Source organism: Chelon labrosus (genome assembly GCF_963514085.1).
Source record: "Chelon labrosus genome assembly, chromosome: 18".
NCBI lineage: Eukaryota > Metazoa > Chordata > Actinopteri > Mugiliformes > Mugilidae > Chelon > Chelon labrosus.
In genome coordinates, this window is record NC_140351.1 from 18,412,429 (window position 1) to 18,428,887 (window position 16,459).

Consider the following 16,459-nt stretch of genomic DNA (forward strand, 5'->3'; position numbering starts at 1 on the left):
CGCATAAAGTTCAATGAATCAACATGTGACAAACAACAAGCATTTAGAAAATGTTTTTTTTTTATTGTTATTTGGAGGGACAGGCTGTCAAAATGGCTTAGATGACAGAATCTGTTTTTGAACAGCAGGTTAATGTGTGAATATGTAAAAAATAAAGCAGCTTTGTTTGCTCTGCAGGACCATTCAAGCAGAAATATGTACAACACAAAAGGCAAAAAGTAAGACACGTTCTTTGAAAATAAACTGTACTGTAATACATTACACTGATAAACACTCACTGTTGCCATTTCTTCATGAGATTCGATGTTTTGTACAAGAGAAACAAGTGTTTGCAAAAAAAAAAAAATAAGATAAAAAAATTAGTGCCCTCTTCGTGGCGTATGAACATATCGGATGGACTTCAAAGTAATCAAAAAAGGCAAAAAGCGAATAATACATTTCCGATGTGCACTCTGCACTTTTCAAAGTATACAATTAATCAGAACAAGTTTTAACAAACAGGACCTGCATGCATAATTTCTAAAGGGTCCAGAAAGGCTGTTGAAACAGCTGTAGAAAGGGTGAGATATGTACATCAGCTCTCTAGTGTCCCTCAGCTCTTCACACAGGCGACAGCACAATCACCTTTGAAAGGTCTTGTTCTACAATTAACGAGGCAACTCTTCAACTTTCCGGGTTTTCTGCGTGTGATAAAAACCGTATAATATATGCAGCTTTTATCCACGAAACAAAAAAACCTTTACATGTGTCATTTATAACATATTGTAACCCAAGTCACAGACTTCCAGAAAAATTCAGAGTACAATCAAATTGATCTTTGCAATTTACTCAGTTTTAGTGGCATTTCTCTAAGATATCTTCCCATAAGGCTGCCTATGAAAAATACTTCAGAATGCTGGAGAGCAATAACCTTCATGAGTATACATTTCTCTATAATTCATATATTACAAAGGTCATCCCAGATTGAAAATTACTCATTTCGATTTCTTAATAAAATACTCAATTTGTCAGTGATTAGAATTCTTTTGTCATCCTACATAAATTAGTTACAAAATATTAGTGTAATTTTCTACGCTTATATTATAGGCAGCGATACAATAGACCCATAATTTAGTTTCAGTGATTAGGGAGATTCCACAGTTTTCAGTCCCAAAGCTTAAATGGAAGCACTGTGCACACGCCGTTGGCAGGCATGGCTCCCCTGATAAGCAGGCACATCCAGTAAACTCTACAACAGCCCATTTTTTTTTTTTATTGCCAAAATGTCTTAAATTAAATAACTAATGAAATAATGACATAATAAGTTACCAAAAAAAAAAAAAAAAAGTTATAGAGAATAGATATTAAATACTTTCTGATGGACTCTTGGTCCCGTTTCCCATAGCAATGCCTAAATGTGATATGGAGAAAAAGGAAGGAAGATTGCACTTTCAGGTGAAAATATCAAACCACAGTGCTGCTTGCGTGAAAGTAGGCTTTATCAGAAATAAATAAAATCATAAAGGAAATAATTTAAAACAAAAGTAATAATACAGCTTTTAATGGTATGAGCGTTATGTCTAGTTACCCAGCTCATAAATAAGAAACTCCATAATTTAGCGTTGAACTGTTGAATCGATCCCATACGACCAAAACAATGCCTATTCATACATAACTATTTTCACAGATAAAGTGCTGATCGAGGAGCTTTTTCGGGGGATTTTCTTTTGTTTTTGTACCATATAAGACCCTTGGGAGAGATCTTCAGGAGATAGCTTCAGGATTTTACACAGGGAGGACCCCGCCTGCTCAGGTGATTTGGACATACGCCCAGATACGAACAGGAACTGCGTTTGCAATTTGACTCTGGTTTCACACGAAGGCCATCACAGCAATGGTCACCATACATTGCCTCCAAAAGCTAGAAAGCTAGAAAAAAATCCCTGAGGTGCACATTCAGCTGTGTTGAGATTCCCAACCTGGCCCCGGTTAAGGTTGATTCCTGTTTAGCATATGGTTGGTGATCTTGGTTTGGTTAAAAGAGCTTTCTTAGGAAATGAGAGCCATCATTGGTTTTCTATGGGCCTGTTCAAATTGATCTTTTTTTTTTTCTTTTTTTTTGTAATACATCTCTTCACTTTTAACACTAGCTGCCATCTCACACAGCAATAATCCCAATCTGCTTTGCTAACGTTTTGAAGGCAAGTCTGGAATTTGAACATTTATTAGGCAAGAGGGAAATCACAGCTACCTCCAACTTGTTGACATCTTATGTGCATTTTCAGTCCCCTCTGAAAACTCCTGTTTTTCCTTGCACCGTCCACATATTTTCACGTTGTGTCAAACTTTCACAGACTCCATCACAGACAACTTCATGGCTTCCTCCAACAGCTGATTGTCTGTAAATGTGGCAGGGGGCTCTGGGACGGACTCTGAAAGGCCGATCAGTGACTCTAGAAGGCAGGTCCCAGGGTCACTAGCTGCAGGGAAACTGGGGTAACTAGGCAACTGAAATTGAAAAAAGTTGTCCATGTGCTCGTACTCCTTGAGGGAGTTGTAGAGAGAGCTGGGCCCCAAACAGGGGAAGCCGTCGAAGAACTCCAGGTCTGACTCCGAGGAGAGGCTCAGGTCCATGCTATAGTTCGCAGAGCGATCGATGGTGGGGGAGGGCGTGCGTGGCACACTGCTGCTGTGGAAAAGGGCGTTTCCCTGGTTGGCGTTCTCGTCCAAAAGTTCTGAAATGGCTGTAGCTCGATTGTCTGTGTGATCGCCCAGCAGCGCGGCGTCTATATTGTCATTCTCGTCAGCAAAGTCCACCATGCTAAAGTTACCAAACGCCTCCGTGGACGGCTGCAGCTGCTCTTGCTGCTGATCTGGGCAGCGAGTGACTGTGCTGTTCTTATCCCCGCCGTCCCTGCTGCTTCTCGAGCAGTTCTCCGTGTCGCTGAAGCAGAGTATGCGGCTCAGGCCTTTCTCGTCGACGTCCAGCTGGCTGTGATGCGCGCACGGGCTCTCGCCTGCCTCCGAGTCCTCACTCTGACCCGAGGAGTCCGATAAGTCCGTCATGTCGCTGCTGCAACTGTTCTCTCCACCTGCTGCCAGTTCTGAGCTAAAGGGGAAGGAGGGCACTGCTGGTAGTGGGGTGGCACCTGTTGCTTTCTCCTCCTCCTCCTCTGTGCTCGACTGCTCCTCCAGCCTCTTCTCCAGCTCCAGCTTCATGATAGTGTGGATGTAATGCGTCTGTACCCTGGTGGAGTTGAACTCTATGCGACCCTCTGTGTTTCCGCAGCCGTCCTTGGTACAGCCACACGGGAAAGAGGAATGGTCCATCTATGAGAGGTAGAGGGAAGTGGTTAAAACGCTGGCCACATGAATGTAACAGAAACCCTCAGTCGTGTTGTGTGTGGTTGCTCTTATGAGCGTAACATTTTTAGGGGCTTTTTCTTACCTGACATTTGATGCCAGCCAGGCTGCAGCTACATGTCTCGGGCTCGCAGAAGCCCTGGCAGTCGCAACCACAGTTCTCCCTGGAGAGCCTCAGCTCGTGCAGCTGCCTCTTCTCCTCCTTGTCGATCTTCTTCACACCAGCTGCTCTGAGCAGTGCGTAGCGCCGTTTAGACGGGTAAGGCTGGAGGAAGGAGCCCTCTTCCAGGTTTGCCCCGCTGATGTCGATGTCCTGCTCGGGGATGTCGTCCACCGTCAGCTGCTCGGCCTCCTCGCTCTCCTGGGTCCCATTCTTCGTCAGCTGAAGAGAAAAGAAGGAGCGTGTTTAGTTGTTACGTCAAAGAGAGAGAATGGCTTCTATAGATTTGATCCTTAACGACCCATTTCTTTGTAAGCTCGCTCACCTTCAGTTTGAGAGCTTCCAGCTTCTCTTCCCTGAGTCTGTTGAGGAGTTTCTCCCGGCGTAGGAGACGCTGCTCCACAGCAAACTCCGCGAGCGTGTACGTGCGGAGCGCGCTGTGGCGCTGCATCATGCCTAGGGTGCATCCTCCTCGACTGGGAACACTGGTGAAACCCTGGCACCGGGGGAAGAAGAACACCGTCACCTGGTCAAAGGTCACGTTGCCCCGCCGCGCTCTCTTTGATTTCTTAAGGATGGATGTTGCTGTGGACGAAAAAAAAAAAAAAGGGCAGGATTAGATTACACACTGTCCAAATAAGGGAGGGGGACTGTGCATTCTTTTGTGCCACTAGGTGGCATAACGGCCCACCACTTGAATTTTTGAGCTGCATGCGAATGCTGCTGAACAGACTGTAAAAGGACACCCCTCTGATTCATTGCCCTGGCCTTATCGTGTACCCAATTAAAAGACACTGCTAACAGGAGTCCAACACACTTACATCCTGTAAAGTGAAATCTAAACTACAGAGAATCCATTTAGCTTTGTCCTACGACAAAGAAATAACACCCAGCCCAGGAATTTCCCTTTGGTGGCCAACACAGTGGAGGAAGCAGAGCAACCAGGGTCACAAACGAGCGGCGAGAAAATGCTTGAGGCGTCCAGATGGGGTGAAGGGTGGAAGCTTGCCCGCCCCAGCCTCTCTCTGCTAGCTGACAATCCCAGCAAACAGGCCGGTAGCTGGCAGGAGTCAAAGGTCCACCTTTCTGTACCCAGACAAGCACAATGAAACCGCACGGGAAACAAAGTAGAACCATATGTGAGGGGAAAAAAGCTTTATTATTCAAGCTTTATTATAAATTCCACTTCCTCCGCCCAGGAATACTCAACTTTTCAGCCTCACTTAAAAAAAGAGCAATTTTTTCCTCTGCCTGGGCCGCCAGAGAACTGTTTGCTTTATTTTTTTTTTATGTGATCATGTCAGAAAAGGATGATAATCCACAGTCCACATGTGCCGGGCATTACCTTTATGATGTGGTGGGAAACTCCTTGTAAAGTCCCGTTTTCTCAGCCAGGGAAATTTCTCGCGACACGCCCCTGAACAACCGGCCCAGAAAGCCAGGGAACAGGAAAACTGGTGTGCTTGGTGTGATAATTGAAGCTCAGAGGAAGAATAGGAACCTTTTACCTCAATACGTGCAGCCGACGCACAATAACCTCACTGTGTTGTCTAATCTGCCGCTGGGGGTAATACAGATGAAACGAACTGCCAGCTTCAGCTTCACATCCATCAAATCCAGTCAGGCTTATGACACCCACAGGAGACAAATGACACCTTTTCTCCTGCCTCTAAATGAGGTAGCTTTGCTAGTTGCCTTTTTTCCCTCCCTCCTTCACTTCACAATGGCAAACAACTCTGTGTCCAACACAAACACCAGATTAAAATGGCCCACTCAATCCGCTCCTCTAGATGTGTCTGCATGCGATTCTTTTCTTGATTGTCCTGCCCCCACTTTTTTTATTTTGCATCCCCTTCACCCAGCCTCTTTCAGCACCTGTGCTGGGTGCATGCCCGGGCTTCAGACAAGGCGCTGTGTGTTCCCAGCTTTGGCAGCCTGCCACGCTTCTCTTCCTGGCTCCTTGCCCCACCATCCTGGAAACCTCACAACTGTTTGCCCTTCTCCTGTACACCACAATCCCTCTCCAACCCCGCCGGTCCCCTTAAAGACCCGCAGACGCGCCCAGGTCCAGACAGAAACACCCCGAAGCTGCACGACCCACATTTCTTAAAAAAAAAAAAAACAGAGACGGTGAGGCCGTGTCTGTCTGCGAGGCTCCGGGAGGAAGGTGGAGACGGAGCCAAGGTGAGCAGCCACTGCATAATGCGATTAGCCATTTCGCAGCTTTAGGGCATGAAATCAAAAGAGGTATTCATTGCAGAAGTCTGAAATCATTTCTGTGAAGTGTTTCATGGGCTGCCAGCCGAATAAATTCCTTAACCTCTCCCCATTTTTATAGGTTTGTTATCAGAGCCTCCACGGATGTTAAAGACAAGGTGAGAGAACGCATTAAAAACAGCATGTGCCATCAGCTCGGTCTGTGATTTATTGGTGCTGGAAGAGGACACTCACTGTTGAAATGTGTTGCTGGGGAGCTGGGGTTGCTGGGAGTGGAATCCAGGGTGTCCGAGTAGCAGCTCTCCCCCTCCGAGTCCCAGCCCGAGCAGGCAGAGGAGAGGGACGAGGGTGAGGGTGAGGAGTAGCATGGGTCCTCATCCACCTCCTCAAACTTCCTCTTGAGAAGCCCACTCATGGCGTTAGTGCGTACAATCTGCAGGCAGGAACAGAGACAGTGGTTATTAGCAAATTATTCACACTTATCTGAACTACTTTAAATGGACTGTGGCTTTATCTTAACAACCAAAATAAATGAACATTATCTGTATGCTGCACGGAGGCCTTTGTGTGCACACTCGTTTTTCTTTGCACAGCGATACAAATGAGTCCTGCGCTCGGCCATGTGAGACTGCATGCATCCAAGTCTCGTGTTGCACTCAGCTGAGAGTGGGAGTTCACCGTGGCACAGGAAGCAATCAATCAGTCAGTCCTATTCGCCCAAGTCAACAATTACTGGACGCTTCACCCTCTTCCAAACCCCCGTCAGCTCGGCGAACGCATTGATTAGAGACAAAGGCCGAACAAAAGTGACCCAAACATCTATCCACAGGCGTTTCATTTCACTTCACAATCAAATGTGCAGGCCAAAGCCAGGCTGGTTTGCATAGTTTACATAGTGTATGTGTACAGCTATGCATAGTGAAGATGATTTGTTATGCAACTCCTGCATTTCTTCAGAGGTCCCACGAGAGCGGCTGCTGGTTCAGCAATAAAGACAATCAATCCTCAAGAAAAAAAACATGATGACCACTTAAAGCTCGAATCTGTGAAACCTGCTCCGCGTGCACGCTTTGTCGACCGAGCAAATCCCCGTGTTGTTCCAGGAAAAAGGAAAAGAAAAGATAAGAATCCACTTACATGAAAAGTGAACACGTGTGATGAGAAGGAAGAGCTTGTGTATTTTACGGTTACGGGATATAAATGTGTCATGCAACTCTAACAAACAACAGACAGCCGTCTCCACAACTTCTGGGAAGCGCGAGGCCGACGGCGGCCGCCAGACGGGACAGGTCATCGTCACAGTCGGGGGCCGAGCTCCTGCTAACTTAAACAAGGAGGGACGGAGCGAGGAAGGAAGTGGGGAGAGAGAGAGAGAGAGGAGAGAGACACGACTGGGCTCTGCTCCAGCGCAGACACTCCCAGCGATGATGTGGAATGGGAAGGCAGGATTTTACTTTAACCATAAAGAGATCATTTCGCCATCAAACTGTTTACTGTTTTTTGGAATGGTGGCCAAATCACTTACAGCTGCTGCAGCTTGAACATGGCCCGGTTTTGATTATTTTTAGCCGTGTTTGTTCAAATGTTTTCTTGGTAATACCTATAATCTTGTTAAAAAAAAAAAAAAAAAAAACGTTCGCAGTCAAAGGTAATTTTCTGCTTCTGCTTTTTTTTTTTTTTTCCTGATAATTGCAGAGTAGGGATCTTTACATTTGCATCAAGTTAAATACAACTTAACCGAGTCAATTATTAGACAAACCACACTCAGACACACAAACACCCAACTGTCCTGCCAACTGTCACCACCGCTCCTGAGCAGACGGCTAAATGTCCCAGAAGTCCTCCGATGACTACAGGAACTTTAACTCCACGTGTGACCTGCATGCTCGTCTTATCAGCATGTTATGCAAGTGTCAGCACTCGAAGAACAGAAAAAAAAAATACCTCAGAGTGTGTGCAAGGAGGGGTCGGTTTCAGCACGCAACAGGGAGCAATTATGCAAAACCAGTCCTCCTTTTGACAAGGATGAAGGCGAAGCCAGAGCCAAGGGCAAGAGGCTGACACCTTTGTATAGGCGCTGGGGGCAGCTCTGCAGGCGTACAGGGGGTTATTGTTATTGCTGCAGTCAGATATTGTTGTCCCCAGCGCATGTATGATGAATGAATCACCTTGCAATAGGTCAAGCTGGCTCATACGGACTCTCTGCAACCAACAAAAAGACTTCCTCCACACTGCAGCCGCCTCAGTGCTTCACTTTTACGCTGCAGCACCAATAAGCGAAGGAGACACAACTCCCATGCATCAAATTGCTCAAGCGCAAAATAATCTCCAAATGCTTTTCACAGCTACTGATATTATCACGTCATGGGATTTGCCTTGAAACAATTTAGAAACACCTGGGCGCAGCATCTGTTGCTTATGTGTTCACATATCTGACAACACGTGCGCTGTAAATGCTGCACCGCTGCGTACGTATCTCTGTGCGAGAGCAGAGGAGTGCACGAGGGTTCACCTTACATTTTTGCCATCATCCCCATTTCCCTGCACAAAAAAAAAAAAAAAAAAGGAAAACAAAGCTATGAGGCATCCTCAAGGGAGTGCATAGCGCCAGCTAAGCAAAGTCTTTTTAATTAAAAGCTGCAGTGAGGCAGAAGAGGGAGGAGAGGGAGAGAGGTGGAGGGGGGGGGGCAGTGGTGTCAGAACTGGGTCATTGTCTCTTGACTGCAGTCTACCTGACACATTGATTTGTTAATCCTGTTCAACGGGCAGAAACAATGGCGAGAGGTTAATCCTGGCAAGGGGACGGCTTGTAGTCAATCTGGAGCTTCTCAGCCCGCTCAGCTGCTGCGCCCACAGAACAAGGCCAAGAGAGCACGGAGAGCGGATGGAACAAGGGACCCGGGGTAAAAAGACAACATCGAGCAATGACTCATTTGCAGAAGGGTGGAGAGGGAGAGAGACAGAGAGGGAGAAAGAGAACAAAGATAAAAGAGAGGAATTCAGAGCTGGCTCCTCAAGAAAGCAGTGCCTGTGAATGTCTGCTCTAAATGGAGAATGGATGTGATCGGACAGCCGAGCCGGAGAGGGAGCACAGCATGTTTTCAGCACGCACTAAATTATGCATCACTGTCATTCCATCAACCACACACACAGGCAGGCAGATAAAGGATGCATCCACTGAGGTGCTCCCATGCCAGTTGTCAGAGTTGGGAAGATAAATCTCTGGCGAAGAGATTTGTCACCAGAAATGCTACACAGCTTAAGTCAGATGCGTAACTATGTCAGTCGAATAAGATTATGTTGATACATGCAGCTACAGGCTGTTGAATCCCAATGCATGTCTATTTGAGCTGCAGACAGCTTATTAAGGAGCCTTAAATTATTATCACTATTAATTATAGTAACAGTTAGACATAAAGAGGACTTTAAGGTACGATAATTAATACCTCCACTTCTAGTTTCCTAATTCAGGAAGAAGTACAAAACAAATAATGTTTGTGCATCTCCAGAAAAGTAAAAAAAAATAAATGTTACACACATTCATGGAAATGCAGAGATCAGCTAGCAGCCTGTTTAGACTGTCCCCGTCTGCCCCGCAGCCCAACAGGACAAGTCACAGTTGACTTTGCCCCCTTGCACAGTCTGTCCAGCCCCTTCGCAGCCGATAACAGTGTGGGTGGGAGCGACAAGTCGCACTAATCTTAGCCAGCCGAGAGCATTTACATGGCACACTGACAACCTTGTGCAGCGTCTGAATGACTGACTGAGTGCTCATAAAATGTGATAATGATGAGCCTGGGAGTCTTCCTGCGTGTGTGGAATCGTGTCTGGGCAGGCCTTCCCCTGCTCCAGGCTCCAAGGTATTGCACCTCTCACTTCCAGCTCTGTCACTGAGAAGACAGAGGTAATTGATCAGAGCCATCAAGGTGACGGCGGGCCGGATTCCAGCTCCTGCACAGCTGGGGAAACACTGGCTCATTTCTTCGACTCAGCTGTTAAGTCAGAAGCGCTCCACCTGCTGGAACAATGCAGGGAGAGCTCCTGCTCCTGCTCCCCCCCCCCCACCCCCCCCCCTTCCCCACCGACCCACCCACCCACCTCTCTATGAGCCTGTTGTTCTCACTGGAGCCCAAAGCTCGCCGTGACTGTGCCACAGAAACATTCTGTTCCTCTGCCTCGACCCGTGCACTGACTGATTCCAAAAAGGAGAGGTAGTGGGAAGAAGGAGGGAGGATTGTACAAAACAAATAAATAATGTCATGTCTCCAAGCCGCAGGAATTCCATTCTGGCAGTGCAGCTCTCGCTGTAATAGTGGGAGAAGAACACAGGCTCTATCTAACCCAGATGTGTTTTCTACTGCTAACCACTGGAAAGCCTTACTCCCATAAGGCACTTGAGCGAGCTACCTTTTCTATATAACCACACCTGACAGGGTATTAGCTTGCACGTGGGCCTCACATGACCTCAGCTGTCATTAATCTGTTATGCAGGCCAAACTTGAATGGCTAGGTGATGTCTGCAGAAGACTGATTTGGAATAGTTTTCATCTAAGATTTAATAGCTAAAGATTTCTCTTTCATTCCTTGGAAAGGTGTGAGAGTCCTTACAGGCTAAGTGAGACAAAAAGAAGCAAATATATGCAGCTGTGATTTGTGCAAGGATCAGAAACTGCGCAGGGTGTAAAACAGCAAACTTGAGAAAATCTGTTTTGCATAACAGCCTGCGAGCAGAAAGCATGCAGCTTTGGGTGTGTGAGCGAGTGTGGAGGAAGGGAGGAGGCGGTTGTGGGTTCAGGGGTCGTGCTCCAGTCTGGGACACTTGCTGTATGGAATGCTGGGAGAGGACAAAGCAGATGGGAGCTCTCTGCTGCTGTGTTGGAGACTGTCGGCAGGCTCCCTGCTACACCCCCCGCCTCCCACACACACACACACACACACACACACACACACACACACACACACTCCTCTCTCGTCTCCAGGCACAAAAGCGTGGGGCCATCCTGCGTGACCAAAATGAAGCAGGCACAGACAACCTTGTCTGAACCCAGCGTGCTGCTGCCTCTCCCGGCTGGGGACACAGATACTAAAAGTGTGCGCGAGCTTCCTGAGGTTGTGAAACATACACTGCAGTGCACAGGAAGTGGCCATCCAGATTATCTGAGCTGGGTCTGACAGCTGCAGGCACCACAAGGTTAGCTGAACACAAGATCACATGATGGAGATGAGGGAATTAAGGGGCATGGGTGGCATTTGTCGTGGTTCAGATTCCTTCAAATATCTCCTTTATTTCATTTCATTCTTATACGATTAACTCCAGTGGTGATCAGTGCGCAAAATTGGAGATAAAAATGGAAAATCATCTTATATAAGGGGAGATAAAGAGTCATGTAACATCTCTGAATACTCCCAGGAAATGCAAGCCGCATTAAATGCACAGCACAAAGTGCTGTATTCCTTCTCAGTAAACAAAGGATCATTCAGCTCTCTCTGTAGCCTAATACCAGAAAACATGATTCCAAAAATGATCCGGGTGAGGTCGCGCTAGAGACGATTACACCGATTCAGTCGCTTTATCAAAGACAGACACCTCTACAAAAAAATAAGTGTCAACCCCTGGAAAATTCATTAATAAACAGCTTTGGGTGAGAATAGCAATAAATAAATAAAGCGCACATGTTTCTCTTCTGGGAATTAAATGGATGCACATTTACGTAGCAGAAACGACACCAAAATATTTAAGGGAAATTGTTGAGACAATGAAAGAGGTTCATTATCCCCACCTGGCTCTCAGCGTGTTACCTGCACCAGGTGAACTGTTGTTGTTGCTTTTTTTTTTTTTTTTTTAAATCAATCACCAATCAAAAATCAGTCGTTAAATCCGTCCCAACACGCGCAATCGCGGAAGCAGCAGCCAGCCCTCCCTGTCTGTTCTCCCGTTGACCCGATCATTCCTCATGATTAATGCTAATTCCAATGACAGCGGCTCTGTCAGCTGTGTGCTCAGATGTAGTGCCTTCAGGAGTCGCTCGAGTTACAAGAGGCGCACCAGCACCGCCGAGGTGAACAAGAACAACTCCACACACACACACACACACACACACACACTGAACACACAAAGCCGACCTCATCAACAGTTCACACAAATGGACCCGCGATCAAAAACCCACGGAGACGTAAAGTAAAAAAAAATAAAATAAAATCCCTCTGATGCGAGCTGTGAAGTTTCTCCTGCTGAAACGCGAATCATCCATAAAGAAATCCAATACGCGAGTTTAAATCTCGCGTTTAAATGAACAAATCATTTTTATTTCCATCAGGTTTTTTTAAATCACCCGAGTCCGAACAAACCGCAAAATCAATTAGTTAAAAGTCACTTTAAACAAGCGTGTCAGCATCCATAATGAAAAGGTTAGCACGGCTGCCTTCAATGTAAAGTCTTTAAAAAAAAAAAAAAAAAAAAGGAACGAGACATAAATACAGCAAATAAAATCCCCACAGCAGCATTTCTCACGCGTGGATATTTAAATGACAAACTATCTTGTCTCCCCTCCTCCGCTGAGGTTAAACACATTCATTTACGGTTGTTCAGTAACCCAGGAGCGAACTCCCGATTCTGTTTGTACTCACCACCAATTCAAGTATCCGATCACCATTAGGGACCAAATAGCGTCGGGTGAACAGTCGATGAGGGTAACGATGTGAGTAATCCAATTGGCACGAATATATAGGTATAAAAAAAAAAAAAAACACAACAAGCATACACACACGCACACACAGAGCGCTTTATCCCCGCATATAGGCAGCTCTCTGGTGCTATTGTCTTGTGTCTGTGTGGCCGTACGGGGCTCCGTACCAGCTGAAGCGCTTCCCTTGTCTGTAGCAGACTGCCGAGAAGCGCAGCCTTTTTCGTCAGTGGAAAACTCCCTCCTGGCGTCTGGTCTGACGCAGGCGGTGACACAGGGAGGCTGCCCACGCCGCTTCCTGCCTGTCCTCCACTGTTACAGTACCCACTCCACCTGAAAGAAATACAGGTCACCGCCTCTAATAACCAGTAGATTCGTCAGTTTATAATTATTAATAGTAATTAATGCATCTAATAATAATAATATTAATAATAATGAATGACTGTCAGAACCCTTGATGATGTAGACAGATCGATAGATAGATAGATAGATAGATAGATAGATAGATAGATAGATAGATAAGGATAATGACAGACAGACAGATAGAAATATATATATAACAGATGACAGATAGACCAATGGACAGACGAAATATAGAAAAATAGAAAGACAGAGGCAGAGAGAGAGAAAGAAAACATATCTAGAAAATAGATGACAGATAAATAGAAATATAGATAGAGATAGATAGAGATAGATAGATAGATAGATAGATAGTTGGATAGATAGACAATGTAGACAGACAGTTGAGAAGTCAGACAGACAGACAGACGAGAAGACGGACAGACAGACGAGAAGTCAGACAGACGAGAAGACGGACAGACAGACAGACAGACAGACGAGAAGACAGACAGACAGTTGAGAAGTCAGACAGACAGACAGACGAGAAGACGGACAGACAGACAGACAGACAGACGAGAAGTCAGACAGACGAGAAGATGGACAGACAGACAGAGAGACGAGAAGAAGGACAGACAGACAGACAGACAGACAGACAGACAGACGAGAAGAAGGACAGACAGACAGACAGAGAGACAGACAGACAGACAGACAGAAAGACGAGAGGACAGACAGACAGACAGATAGACAGATAGACAGACGAGAGGACAGACAGACAGACAGATAGATAGACAGATAGACAGATAGATAAGGATAATGACAGATAGACAGACAGAAACATATATAACGTAGATGATAGATAAACCAATGGACAGACAGGTCAAAAGACAGAAAAGTAGAAAGATGTAAAGAAAGAACGACAGACAGACAGATGAGAAGACAGACAGAGAAGACAGATAGATAGACAGTTAACTAGAAAATAGATAGATGACAGACAGATGGATAGATGACAACAACTCCAGTGGTAGTGTCTGTTATCATACAGAGTCTAGTAAGACCAAGCGGGCAGTCCCCTTTTATTGTTGCTGTCAACTGTTTAGTGCAACTAAACAGTTTTAAACAACCCCCTAGTCTGATCTGCTTCTAGGGATCCCCCACGTCCCCGCTCGCACGAGCTGCCTGGTGAGCAGTAGTAAGGGGACGCGCAGACAGATAACATCATCTGTGTTTGGGAGGTGCAGTAATGCTGCGTGGCGTGGCTGGTTTCCAGTTAAAGGAGCACACTGACTAAGCTCTATGAAATTATGACTCAACTGTCTTTTACATGAAACACAAAAGTGAAGCACTGGTTTCAGAGGAAACGCCACCTCTTACCAAAACAAACATTCAGAGCTGCTGTCTCAAAAAGATTTAGGAGAAGTCACGTTATTTTCCCGCCACGGAGGCTGTTTCGTTTACAGGCGGGTTAGAAGTTCTCTCTCTGAATTTATTGGTGTTGTTTTTAGGCAGCCTTGATGACATTAAAGTTCAAATGAGGCCAAATATCATGTGTCCTAAAAGGAATGGTTTAAACTTTCAAACAATAAACTAGGACACTGAGACCACTCTGGATGTGTCTGTCATATATATATATATATATATATATATATATATATAGATAGATAGATAGATAGATAGATAGATAGATATGTTTAGCAGCTAGTTAGCTAAGTTGGAAAACAATGAGACACCTGACAAGGTGACAAAATCTGCCTATTAGCACCTCTGAAGCTCCCTCATTAGTACTCTCCCTCATTAATGATTGATCAAAATCCCGAAACAATAAGATAGTGCAAAAAGAACAATATACCTTTTTTATGGGGTCATGTGACGGTGGTGATGTTTATTAGAAGCTGTTGCCAGGCAACAACTGGAGCATGTAAGAAGTCACTGCCGACGACTTCCCGTCAGTCCGGTTATGCCAGAAACTAAACAAACAAATAAATAAATAATTTATTCTTGGCAACATGTTGTAAATTGTGAGACTTTTATTTTGAAAAATAGGCTTTCTTTAAATAACTTCCTGGCCTTTTAAATGAACTATGTCAATTGTTCAAAACGTATATATAAACAATATCATTTAACTGTTTATTTAATTACAGTTTAGTTAGTTTTACAGACATTAGCTGATCTTCAAAGAACTGCTCCGGTAAGATGAATGTAATATAAGTGAATGGATAGCTCAATCAGTGACTAGTCTTTAGAGGTGTTTACTGTGGCGGACCACAGGATTTGTAAAACCCTGTCTACGTCCCTGAATGAATGAGCCGTCACACTGTCGCACATCAATGATGTTACATCATCGCTTTAATGAAATCACACAGTGTTGCAATCACTGATGGCACAAATTCACACCACTGTTCACCGGAAGCAGCAGCGTCACACCCAACCTTCCCTCCTTCGCTGAATTCCTCTCAGGTATTTAAGAGTCTTGCTGCCCACGGCGAGCGCACTGAGATGCTTTGCTTTCATTCTCAGCTGGGCCTGAACACTGAGGCAAAGTGTTCTGCCAGTGTCAATACAGGTGCTCGACTGGAGATGTTTGAGGACTCCTAAAGCTGTGTACATAGACCTATGCTAATTGTCTCCCGCTAATAGAGGAGCCTTTTCTCACAAGTTTGTTGCGCCCGAGGGCCCCCATTTAGGGCGTCACCCTCAAAGGCAAAACAAGCACGTCAAGCAGAATGACAGTAGAAATACTCCTTCTACAGCTCTTGGTAGACTCCCAGTGCTTGGGTTTTCAAATGAAGATGCGTGTCAAGTTAATGAGTGCCACAATAAAAACAGTATGCAAGCATGTGGATTTTCTTGATTTCAGTCGTTTGCCCCAGAGGCAGTAGTTTCACTTGAAATGGAAATTAGCCTTTAAGCGAGATGCTTCGTGATAATGAACATGTTAGATAACACTGATTATGGGTCATCATACGACTCATTTGTGGACCCAAAACAAGTCATTTGAAGTTGTTCAAGTTATGACATTGAGCAAAGGAGAGAAAAACATCAACACTGATAACAGACTGATAGAACAGATGATGTGAAGAGGATTTTACATTAACAAGGTCAGACTCGAGGTAAATAATACATCCGTGTCTTCACATACTGTTACAGCTATTGCTATAATTAGAACGTGTGAGCGAGTGTAGCCTTTGCATTGCTGTATGTGCAAAAAAAACGGGATCCCGGGGGTTTTAAGATTATTAAAGGGAGATGGGAAGAGATATTCATGTGTTATTTTTACAAGCTTTCTCTCACTTTGCTTATTTATTTGTGGAATGCTGCACACTTTCACTTTTTTTCAGGGATCTGAAGACACTGAATTCCTCCAGAATAAAGTGTCCGAGAAGGAATCGTGTTTGTTGAGCTGCTCACAAACGAATCGCATTGCTTTGGCGTGGGGCGAGGTTAAAGAAATTAATATTTTATAGTGGTGTCTGTACCAATTATCTTTGCTCTTATCTCTGCACGTGTTATTGTAATCATACTGTCTAGGTCACTGTTATTGTTTCCGTGTGTCTAAAGGTAATAGAGTAGGTGTAATGCTCTAAAGAGGCAGGGAGTCAGTGTGTCCAGACGGACTCCACCCAATTAGCTTCCCTGTCGCCCTGCGACTCTTTAAGACACAACAATGAACCATCCACAGCCCGGAGGACGAAGCCGGCAGTCACATGAACAGCAAAGCAGC

At 45.1% G+C, this 16,459-nt stretch overlaps 1 protein-coding gene across 1 annotated transcript; it reads right to left on the minus strand.

The window, feature by feature from the left end:
• Positions 1 to 59: 59 nt before the first annotated feature.
• On the minus strand, positions 60 to 12,583 carry csrnp1b (cysteine-serine-rich nuclear protein 1b). Its single transcript, XM_084565758.1, has 5 exons — positions 12,347 to 12,583; positions 5,954 to 6,152; positions 3,828 to 4,087; positions 3,428 to 3,724; positions 60 to 3,309 (listed from the first exon to the last, which is right to left on the minus strand). The coding sequence occupies exons 1-5, from the start codon at positions 12,476 to 12,478 to the stop codon at positions 2,320 to 2,322; spliced, it is 1,878 nt and encodes a 625-aa protein (XP_084421884.1). The 5' UTR covers positions 12,479 to 12,583; the 3' UTR covers positions 60 to 2,319.
• Positions 12,584 to 16,459: the final 3,876 nt, after the last annotated feature.